An 11,488-nucleotide genomic window follows, 5' to 3' on the forward strand; every position below is an offset into this window, starting at 1 on the left:
CTTAATCCTGCTGAACCTCAGCTTCATCATATGTAAAAAAGGATAATAACGTCTGCCCCTAGAGCTGGGAGAAGTACATTAAGTGAAATGGTGCATGTAAAATTCTTAACCCAACACAAAGCACATAATGACAGCTCCGCAAACAGAGCTATTATGACGACTTGCACGACTAGTTCTACTGCTCTGTTGCTGATACCACTACCTGGGAAACAAGACAGCCACATGTCCAGAAAGAGCCTAGTGGCCATATTTGGAGGGTCAAGCTAAGGAGAGATCTGCAGATGTGACAGTAGGCAGGGTGTTTGCGTACCAGAAGCAAGGCATGGGGTATGTACCAGTTTAACCACACCTTCTAACCAAGTGTACCCCTTACAGTAGCTTAGGTGGGTAGAAGTTAAGGTGCACAGGGGTGCTGAAACCTGGTGCCAGTGTGGTCCAGCAGGGCTGGAAGTGAGACCTTAGCTTCACTGTGTACTCCCAGCTGAGGGCACATGCCAAGCCCAGGTGCATGCCCTAGCTTGTTTCTTCCCCAGCCTTCCCACCCTGAGAAAATACTTGATGACAGAAGTGAGTCTTGCTTATTTTTACTTTCTAGCTACATGCCGGTTGGTATTTTGTTCCTGATTGCCGGGAAGATCATAGAAGTCGAAGACTGGGAAATATTCCGCAAGCTGGGCCTTTACATGGCCACCGTCCTGAGTGGGTATGTCAGACTCGAGGGAAGAAACAGAAACCTCATTTGAGCCAACGGATTTCTGCTGAGAGCCTGGGTTTCAGTTGGTTAAAATTGGCTTCTCTCCCACATGCAGGGAAAGATGGGGTTCAGAGATAAGAGAGCAGCAGGGAGGAGGGCTGCCCTTTAACGGCTGAACTGGAGGTGGATCACACTGTGCTAATTTCCAGATCTTGGCAGAACAGTCCGGACCATGCTTTGTCACTGCCTTTATTAGTTGTGTTAGCCCACTGGTGGCCTCTCTTGGCCTGCTCCTGGCCTTAACTTCTTTAAGGATGTAAACCAACCAAACCAGTAAGAACATGCCCCACGTACCCCGAGTCTGAAAGAAATTAGGCAGGGCCTAAATTAAGTCAGACTGGAGCAAGTAGGAGTGGGATGGCTGGTTGGTTCCACTCCCGCTGGTGGGCCTGGTAGGCACAGTCACAGCCTGCATCATTGGAGAGGGTGCTAGGAGAATCTTTAGATTGGTAAGAACTGTGCAAAGCAGGAGGGCAGTAGGAGACAGGTTGTGTGCATATTTATTGTAGCCCACTTATTGGTTCTTGAGGGGAGATGTGGTGGGATAGGTTATGAGTGGTGTGCCCAGATATCTAGCTGGGGGCAGGATACGTCACATGTGCTAAGAAATATGGACCAAGGGAATGACTAAACATCATCAGCTTGACTCCCATAGGTCCTTGCCCCCAAACACCCAGCTGGAGCAATCAGCTCACCTGTTGGAACTCAGATGCACTGGGGACTTTCCACTGCACAGCATTTGGTTCTTAATCTGTGTGTACCAAAAGCATAGCCCTGCTGGTCAATGGAGAAGAAAGCCAGAATCAAATCCCAGGGCCCCAGTAGTAATGGAGGTGGGACCATCCACCTTACTGGAGGTCAGGGGCTGTGTCCAGGTCATGGTGTGGCAGAGGTTTATTATGCTGAGCTATTTCATAATGGGGTTCTGCTGGTTTCTGCTCTATTGACCTATCTAGGTTTCTAACAGAAAACTAAAAGTCAGTTTCTCATAGTTCTAAGCCACAGCCTCTCTGTCTATAAGATCCTCTTTCCTGACCTCCAGGATCTGTATTTTCCGTGACCATTTCTTATTATTTCAGCTTCACATAACTGATCTGTAAACTCTAAGTTCCCACTTACATGGCATCTGCTAAATCAGTCTCATTTCTTAAGCCCCCTGGCAAGGAATAGTTTGGAAGGTAGGAATGACAAAGAAAAGAGGGTCAGTCCTGAAGTATGGCTGTGGAAAAGCAGGGATTACTTCCTCCTTATTGCACCCTGATTCTCCTCTTAGGTGGCGGGTGCCATCCAACCAGACAGTGGCGTGGCCCAGGCTGAGTGCTGTGATAAGGGCTATAATACTATTGGCCACAGAGTCACCAAGGAGGGAAAGGTCAGCTTGACCTAGGAAGGTGAAGGAAGGCTTCCCAGAGGAGGGGCAAGTTTCGCTGAGTCTTAGAGGAGGAATAAGAATTCAACAGCAGAAGGAAGTGAAAGCATGTTAGCACGTATAGCAGGAAGCGCAGGTACAGGGCTCAGCAGCATGACACAACTTGTTCTGTGAGCTCAGCAACTGGCTTAGCCATTTACTTTGACAAGATATTTGATTTGCTGAGTCTCTTCTTCCTCATATGTGCACTGGAGACATATATTCCTGGCCTCTTTTTCATATTCTCATTGGGTCATTATGCAAGTTGAATGATATATCATGAGTAAAACTGCTGCTTGAAAAAAAGTAGTAGTATGAAGAGATGATATCATCTATGAACCTGTTTCTCTCCTGTTTACAGGCTTGCAATCCACTCCATTGTAATTCTCCCACTGATCTATTTTCTAATTGTACGAAAGAACCCTTTCCGATTCGCCATGGGAATGGCCCAGGCTCTCCTGACAGCTGTCATGATCTCCTCCAGGTAAATAGAAGAGGGGTGTCTGGAAGAAGTCTGTGAACCAAGCCTTAGCAACTCTCACCTCACCTGATGAAGCACTGGCTGCAGCTGGTGGGTTTTGTAGCTGCCTTTAATTTGAGAAATGACGTCCATAGTCTCTGCCCATGTTCTTAAACATATTCCCTCACCTACTGGATATTTCCTGCCCTCTTGGCAGAGCCTGCAGCCCGGAAGGGGTTATAGTGTAGCTGGGGAGATTGGCAAGCACAGCGCCTTCTGATTCCTGGACCTGCCAAAAGTGCCATCATGCTTTGAGATCTCGGTTTAGTTTTTGGAACAGAGGTCTCTCTTCAGGCAGGGATCGAGGACCAGCATTCCTAGACCATCAGTTCCTTTCTCTTTTATCACACAGTTCAGCAACACTGCCAGTCACTTTCCGCTGTGCTGAAGAGAAGAACCGGGTGGACAAGAGGATCACTAGATTTGTGTTACCCGTTGGTGCTACAATCAACATGGATGGGACTGCACTCTATGAAGCAGTGGCAGCTGTGTTTATTGCACAGTTGAATGACTTGGACTTGAGCATTGGGCAGATTATCACTATCAGGTGGGGCATGAAGTCACACTCATTTTCATCTGTTACTGGAATTGCCTCAAGTGAAAATCATCTGTGAAGGGAGATCAAGGATGGTTCAGTGATAGGTTGATTTTCTTGGTCTACAAAGTCCCTTCCCAAGATTAAGCACAACTATATTACAAGTAGTGGGATCGTGGTACATAAAACTGCTTCAGGTCTGGATAGCCAAAGGCATCCCTGTGTTCTCAGTCCAGTGCACCCACTAGGTGCTAGGCACAGAGTAGGTACCAAGGACTCAAGGTGGAATAAGGACTGGTCCCTGCTTTCAAGGGGTTCCTGGTAGAAAGGTAAGGTATGAAGATATCTAAATAAGTGCTGAGTGGTATGGTAAAGGCTATAATAGAGGTCTGAGTTGAGGGGGCACAAAGGGAACTGAAGAAGAAAGGGTTGGCTCTACCTGGGAAGGCGAGGAAAGGCTTCCTGGAAGAAGGGAACGTTTAGCTAAGTCTTAGAAGAGGAATAAGAATTTAGCAGTAGAAGGAAGGAAGCTAAAAGCATTTTGGAAAAAGGAATAGCATTAACAGGGGTCTTGATGTAACTATGGCCTAGTTACAGAGTACGGATTATTTGGTATGGTTGACATAAAGAGTACAATGTGAAGGCAGGGATCATATTTTAGAGGGCTTTGTGTGAGGAGCTCATGGAAGGGTCTTAGACAGTCTTTCACATTATGGACAGATTTGCATTTTAGAGAGGCAACTGGTAATATGGTGGATGGCCCCAGTGGGGGCAGGAACCATAAGCTAGAAGACCAGTTAGAAGACTATTGCAAGTAAGGTATGAAAAGGCCTACATTAAGGTACTGACACGGGGGATGGAGAAGAGCTAATGAATTCAAGAGGCATTTACTGGATTCAGAGTGAGGGACAGAGGAAGGCTAGGATGACCCCCAGGATTGGTGGATGGTTCTGGATTGATGGATGGTGCTTACCAGAACGGGGACTAGTATAAGAGAAGCAAGTACAGGTGGGAAGGTAAAGAGATTACACTTTTTGACACATTGAATTTGAAATGCCTTTAAGACATGCAGGTGGAAATATGCAGTGAGAAATGTGGTCACAACTGCAGATACAGAAGTCAGAGTCATCAGCTTGATGGTGCTCATCAAGCATGTGGGTCGTGAGTCAGTTATGTATGTTTGACCATGATTGGCTGTGACCTTGACCAAGTTACTCGAATTCTCTAAGCTTCTGTTTCTCACCTGTAAAATGAGGATAATAATAGTACCTACATTTTATGCAAGGAGTGATAATTAAGTTAGATGATGCATATAAAATGCTTAGAACAGTGCCTACATCCTGAGCACTCAGTAAATGTTGGGAATGGATGACATTACGTAGGGAGAGTTTGTAGAGAAGAGAAAAGAAGAAGGACTGAGCCCTAGAAAAGCCTAATATTAGAGGCAGGCAGAACGGGGAAAACCCAACAGGAGAATGAGGAGGAATAGAAAGGTGGTAAGAGAGCCATGAAACCATGGTGTCATGGAAACCCAGAGAAGAGAGATTTTCAAGGATGAAATGGTCAACAGAGTAAAATCTTGCAGAGAATTGTAGTCAAATGAAGACTGAAATTGTCTGCTCAAGCAGATGGTGAAAATGTCATTAGCGAATTTTTTAAAAATTTATTTATTTATTTTTGGCTGCGTTGGGTCTTCATTGCTGCACGCGGGCTTTCTCTAGTTGCGGCGAGTGGAGGCTACTCTTCGTTGTGGTGCATGGGCTTCTCATCGCAGTGGCTTCTCTTGTTGCGGAGCACAGGCTCTAGGTGTGTGGGCTTCAGTAGTTGTGGCGCACGGGCTCAGTAGTTGTGGTGCACAGGCTTAGTTGCTCCACGGCATGTGGGATCTTCCTGGACCAGGGCTCGAACCCGTGTCCCCTGCATTGGCAGGCAGATTCTTAACCACCGTGCCACCAGGGAAGTCCTCATTAGTGAGTTTTGCCAGAGATGTTTCTCTGGAATAGCACTGTTCAATATCGTAGCCATTAGCCACACACACAAATTGGACAAAGCAGACAGCAAAGGTTCTGTCACTGTAGAAATAGGTGCCATCATAGTGGAAAACTCTGCTGGACAGTGCTGCTTTGAAGTAGTGGGTTGGGATTAGAGTTAATCCCGAGACTTCAGTTTAGAGTAGAAGTTTAAGACCAAACCGGGTCCCTAGGCCTACACACAGTTGAATCCGAACCTTTCAGAGCTAATTCACTCTTGCATCCTCAGCACTTGACATAGGCATAAATCCCAGGCAAAAAGTAAGTTCTTGCAGTATTCTAATGCAGTAAATTTTTAAATCTTCCCAACCCTAAATCATAAAGTATGTACTGCAGTTTGCTTGAAATTAACTGAAGTACAAACTAGACCATTTGGCACATCAGCCGGGAAGCTATACCAGTGCCTCCTGATCTGTAAAATGTATTAGTGACTAAGGAAGCTAGACCCCAAGGAGCATGGGTAAAATTCTGTAATTTGAGTAGCAGCGAGTATGTTAAAAGTGAAACCCTGAATCATGCCTGAGAAAGTTCCACAACCACCGTGGTTCCAGCAGTTGTTACTTTTACTTTTCCAAGTGCCTTTTCCCACCTCCCTCACCACAGCCTGTGGAACCCAGTCTGTGCTTAACTTATTTCCAAGGAGTGGTTGTATGAGGTGCCAGTTCTTTTCAGCATTTGCCATTTGGGGGATGAATTCCCTTCCTCTGCCTCAGTCATAAGTTTCCTAGATCTTTCTAACCCTTTTTTTTTTTTTTTTTTTTTTTTTTAACCTCACTGCTAGAGAAATAAACTTTGGGCCTAGAGACTAAATAATCAATTCACATGAAAAACCTGTCTCCCTGCTCTGGTGTATTCTTTTTTTTTTTTTTTTTTTAATTTATTTATTTTGGCTGCGTTGGGTCTTCGTTGCCACACGCAGGCTTTCTCTAGTTGCGGCAAGCGGGGGCTACTCTTTGTTGCGGTGCACAGGCTTCTCATTGCGGTGGCTTCACTTGTTTCAGAGCATGGGCTCCAGAATGCAGGCTCAGTAGTTGTGGCACACAGGCTTAGTTGCTCCGTGGCATGTGCGATCTTCCTGGACCAGGGCTCAAACACGTGTCCCCAGCATTGGCAGGTGGATTCTTAACCACTGTGCCACCAAGGAAGCCCCTCTGGTGTATTCTTAAATCATAATTGCTGATAACTACTGGCCCAGAGCAAATAACAGCTGTGAGGCCCAGAGTAATCATTGACTTAAAAAATCCTCTGGCTCTACCTGGGAGAGAATGAAATAATAAGTGTTGTTTTTTTTTTTTTTTTTTAATTTTTACAAGTTACAGTTGTGGCTCATGTGATTGATGGTTACAGAGATTTTTGGATCCATAGTTTATCTCTTTCTATGGTCCTTTTGGACTGGACATCAAAGAAACCATCCACCTAAAACATTCCCTTTCATGGTTTTATCAAAATATTCACTTATCAAAGGTTACAACTGATTGAAAATGGGATAAAGTTTCTTATAACAAAAGATAATTATGGGATTTGGGGCCTAGAAAGAGCTTAGAGGGAAAAAGTAGCAGCAGTAGTAATAGTAGATGTTTTTATGATAATTTTAATAGTAATACTAGTAGCAGTAGGAGTTGTAACAGCTGCTGACGTAGCAAAATGGCATCAGTTTTAAGCATCTACTACATCCAGGTGCTGTACTTGATGCCTTACTTATATTACCTCATCTAATCTTAACAGCAGCCCTGCAAAGTAGACATATTCTCCCCATCTTACAGGCAAGAAATTGAGACTCAGAGAAGTAACTTGCCTAAGGACACACCGTTAGTAAAACGGCAGAGCTGGATCTGTCTGCCTCTAAAACCTGTGCTCACTCTAGCTCACGACTCAGTCCCCATCCTGTATGGAGAGCTGAGTTTTAAATGGCCTGACCTAAAACTAGATCTCAGTGCTAGGAAAGAACTTTCTACCAATGATTATTGTGTTTTCTTCTGTGAAACCCTCTAAAGTCAAAGTGGGGTATGTTCAAGAAGAAGTAGGTTTTTTACATTTTTACCCCCATCTGAAGATTTATAGTTCCAAGTTTCAGACCTAAGCCAGGCAAATGGCTGAAGTTTAATCAGCAAGGTCAAGGCTCAAGGGCAGAGTTTTCTTTGACTAAATGGATTTTGAGTTTCAAGCCCAGCCTCAATCCGTAGGGACGTGGTTAACCGTGATGTGTTGGGCCTTCCAAGAGGGATCAGTGGGTATGGACACAAATCACTTCTGACAAAGAAAACCCACTGATGCATTCACTTTAAATGTTTTCGACCACCACTGACATAAACTTAGGTTTTCCAAAGACTAAAGTCAGAACATATCTAAAGGATTATGCAAGCCTGAAACTTTTAGAGGAATTGGGACAGCCCCAGAAATCTCTAATTTACTGTAAGTTGGTGGTCACAGCCACTGAAGGAAACCACACTTGTCAAAGAACTCTGGCCTGTGTTTGACCGTGCCCTCAGAGACCACCTGTGACACATCACTAGGCAGATGAATGAACAGGAGAATCGGCTTGGTGAGAACTCTGAGGCTTTTTTAGCCCACAGAGTATGGATTTGTAGATAGAATCAGGGATTCTTCTAGTTTAAATGGACAGTGTCTCCATCTTCAGCTTTAAATCCAATGGCATCCTTGGTCCAAGGATAAGAACGTGTATCCAGAAAATATAGGGGTCCCCTCAAGCTCATTCAAATCCAGGGACATTTCAGGGCAGGGCAAACCCTTGTTCTCTCCAAAATGGCCAGATTTAAATCGGGAAGATGTTGCTGATGAAAAACTGCACATTCCAAAGAGAAAAATCCCTAGTGCCACATTTGATCTGCGCAAGAGGGATCTTTTTAAATACAAGGTAACAAAGTTCATTTGGCTACCTCTCCTGGATTCCAGATCTTTCTTCCTTTTGCACAAAGTGCATCCACTGGCAAAAAGGAGCAGTCGGGAATAAACACTTGTACCTTGGACAGGAGTCACAGCTATTTCTCAACTCAGTGCCCTAAAGGGCAGCTCCCAGAGAGGTCAAGAGACTTGTGATGTAAAAGAAAGTGCATGAAACCTGTTTGGCCAGTGCCTCATTCCTTTGCCTTCACCTGGAATACCCTTGCCCATCCACCCCCATCCCCACCCCTTCACCATCCTTCAAGGCAGTGTAAATTCCTGGCACACATTAGATGCTCAGTAAATGATTGCCTGGGTGAGTAGATGGAGGAAGGGAGGAAGAAAGCAGGTGGAGAGGTACTTGGCACTTGTTTAGGATGGATGGATACATGGATGGGTGGATAAAGCCCTCCATTAACACCTCGGTTGGTAAACTCTTGCCTTCCTGTTAAGTGTCTCTCTAGCTCATTTTTTGTGTGCCACTCACGCAGTTCCTCTCCACTTCCTCATGTTACAATGACTTGCCATATCTCCCCACTGGAAAAAGATCATGCTCTTCTCAGTCTTCCACAGCTCTCTAATGAGGCAGAGCTTGTGCTCAGCAGAGAACAGATTCTCACTGGCCAGTCTAGGGACAGAGCAGTAACAGCCAATAGGACTAACCGTTTTGGACCAGGGCCCTTGAAGGGAGAAATGGGTGTCTGACTCCTTTTGTGTTGGTGTGTTTTGTCTACAGTGTCACGGCCACAGCCGCCAGCATCGGAGCTGCCGGTGTGCCCCAGGCCGGCCTGGTGACCATGGTGATCGTGCTGAGTGCTGTGGGCCTGCCCGCTGAGGATGTCACCCTCATCATCGCTGTTGACTGGCTCCTGTGAGTTGGGATAAACGCACTGCCTCTGGCAGATGGGAAGGCAGGCTTCCCAGCCATACATAATCTGCAGTCTGTCATCATTCTCCCCTCAGATTGCCTAATGAGCCATCTGTTGCTGCTTTAATTTCCCTCTGACCAGGCCATCTGATAACATGCTTAAAAACTAACTCCTCATAACTTCAAGCAGTGATTTTATAAAGCTAGTGATCTCCATTAACTCATTATACCTGGTAATGCTCAAGGTTAGGAGCTGGGTGTGGGATGAGATAAACATAAAATAATAAGGTGAAGAAGCTGGGCAAGGCCCCAGACATTCCAAACCCAATAGGCCACCCTAGCCTATCCCAGCCCTGAGTCAGCATCATAGGTTCAGAACCACCAGGTTCAACGTCAGCCCACCTTCCCAAGATCGTCAGCACCATCAGGGCAGTAGCACAAGCAAAGGCTTTGGGATAAGACTAACGTGGATTTGAATCCTGGTTCAGTGTCTTACTGGCTCTTTGACCTTGAACAAGTTCCTTAACCTCTCTGGGGGCCAGCTGCATTATCTATGAGATGGGAAAGATTCTGTCTAGTTCATGGGGTTGGTATAAGGACTGAGTGAGCTAAAATGAGAGGAGTGTCCATAAGAGTGTCTAGCTGGCAGTATGTGCTCAATTAACAGCAAGTTTAATTTTATGATTAGAATGAGTTGGACCATTCAGGCCTGAACCAACAATTCATTCTCTCTCTCTCTCACAAAACAACAGACACACACATGCACACACCTACCTAAGGAACACAGCAGAACATCTGGGTAAGAACATGCCTTTTGTGACCCCCAAGGTTAAAGTTAGAATGAGTCTGGTTCCCGGCTTTAACCTTGATACCCACTCTGTGCAGTGGTCTTCCAGCATCTGGGTGTGGCTCTGTCCCCTGGCCATCAGGGGAGAGTTTGCTCCATATTGAGCCTTCACTCAGAACCAGCCAGCTTTACTGGGGAGTACAGTGCTATGTAGTTTGGAAGTAGCAGCTGAAAATAGTAGAAAGGGAAGCAGAAACATTCCATGTGGCTTTGAAGATACCGTCACATCCCAGAGGGCAGAAGCTTCTGCACTTGGGAAGCTGCTATGGGGCCCCCCCCGAGGCTAGCTGGTTCTTCAAGGTCCAACTGAGGTGGCCCCTTTCTTGCCAAGATACCCTACCATTGAGGCAGGTGCTTCAATTTTTCTTTCTAGTGGTGATGGTGGATTTGCACTTCTCTCCTTTCCCTGGTTCTTCCTGAAACACAAGTGACCTTCACTTCCAAGACATCCAGAGAAGTCAAAGGCCTGACCTGATCCACGGACAAGAAGACACTAGCTGGTCCACACCAGGGTCTAGTTCAATCCATGTTCTAAATAGCAGGAGGGCACCCAGAATGGACGTGTGTAAGCACATGCGTAAGCGTTTTCTGTCCTGCAGGTGTAGCTTTCACAGTATTCATGTACACATTTCCTAGCAACAGTGCTCCAGCATCCAGGATGCCTCCTCCACCTACTCGGCTTCCTGCCACCAGCCTCTCCTCTGGGCTGTCTAGGGGTTACCATTGGCTGAGAGTGCCACAAAGAGTAAGCTATTCCCAGGCTGGCTGGGGTTTCTGACCCTATGCTCAGTGGTGTCCCTGTTGGCTTGCTCATGGAGTGACCTTGTGTGGGAAAGAAAGGAGCACACCGGGGACACACACACCACCCACAAAACATCCAAGTTCTCTCATCTTAGCCAAAAGAAGGCTCAGAAATGCCCATGAGAAAGAGGTTGGGTGAAAGACTAATGAATCCTGACCCTCCCTCAGCTCCCCCAAAATATCTGTGAAGACGGGGTTCACATTTCTTTGGGAGGAGAGGAGGGAATTTAGGGAGCTCAGTGCTGAATTCAGGAGATTCACTGTGACTGGCGGGGACCCAGGGCAGCCTGTATGCTCATTCTGTGCCTTTACAAACCACCTCTGGCCCAGGCCTGTGAAGTGGAGAGCCTCTGGTCAGCCAGCCCTGGGGACAGCACTTTGTGCTTTGCTTAATTTGTAACTGAATTCCTTGGGTCCTTTCCCGTCTCCAACTTGAAGGAAAATGAAATCCGGGCCTTCTGTCTGACTCCCTCTGTCCGCCCCAGGGATCGGTTCAGGACCATGGTGAATGTCCTCGGCGATGCATTCGGGACTGGCATCGTGGAGAAGCTCTCTAAGAAGGAGCTGGAGCAGATGGATGTTTCATCTGAGGTCAACATCGTGAACCCCTTTGCCTTGGAATCCACGACACTCGACAATGAAGACTCGGACACCAAGAAGTCCTATGTCAACGGAGGCTTTGCCGTCGACAAGTCCGACACCATCTCATTCACCCAGACCTCACAGTTCTAGGGCCGTGGCTCTGGAAAACTGGGAGTGGTGAAGGACCTCTCCAGGAGAGTCATCTCTTAGCAAATTCAAACATTAAGTAAGGAAAAGAAAAA

At 46.2% G+C, this 11,488-nt stretch overlaps 1 protein-coding gene across 1 annotated transcript in view; it reads left to right on the plus strand.

Annotated features, from left to right (window-relative positions):
• SLC1A1 (solute carrier family 1 member 1) overlaps nt 1-11,488 on the plus strand; it is a 69,101-nt gene extending 57,613 nt beyond the window's left edge. The window contains exons 8-12 of the mRNA XM_007452918.1: nt 596-703; nt 2,524-2,646; nt 3,035-3,229; nt 8,885-9,019; nt 11,150-11,488. Coding sequence (XP_007452980.1) covers nt 596-703; nt 2,524-2,646; nt 3,035-3,229; nt 8,885-9,019; nt 11,150-11,396 — 808 coding nt within the window. The 3' untranslated portion in view covers nt 11,397-11,488. The remainder of the gene's footprint in view (nt 1-595; nt 704-2,523; nt 2,647-3,034; nt 3,230-8,884; nt 9,020-11,149) is intronic.

This window comes from Lipotes vexillifer, unplaced genomic scaffold, assembly GCF_000442215.2.
Source record: "Lipotes vexillifer unplaced genomic scaffold, Lipotes_vexillifer_v1.1 scaffold1486, whole genome shotgun sequence".
NCBI lineage: Eukaryota > Metazoa > Chordata > Mammalia > Artiodactyla > Lipotidae > Lipotes > Lipotes vexillifer.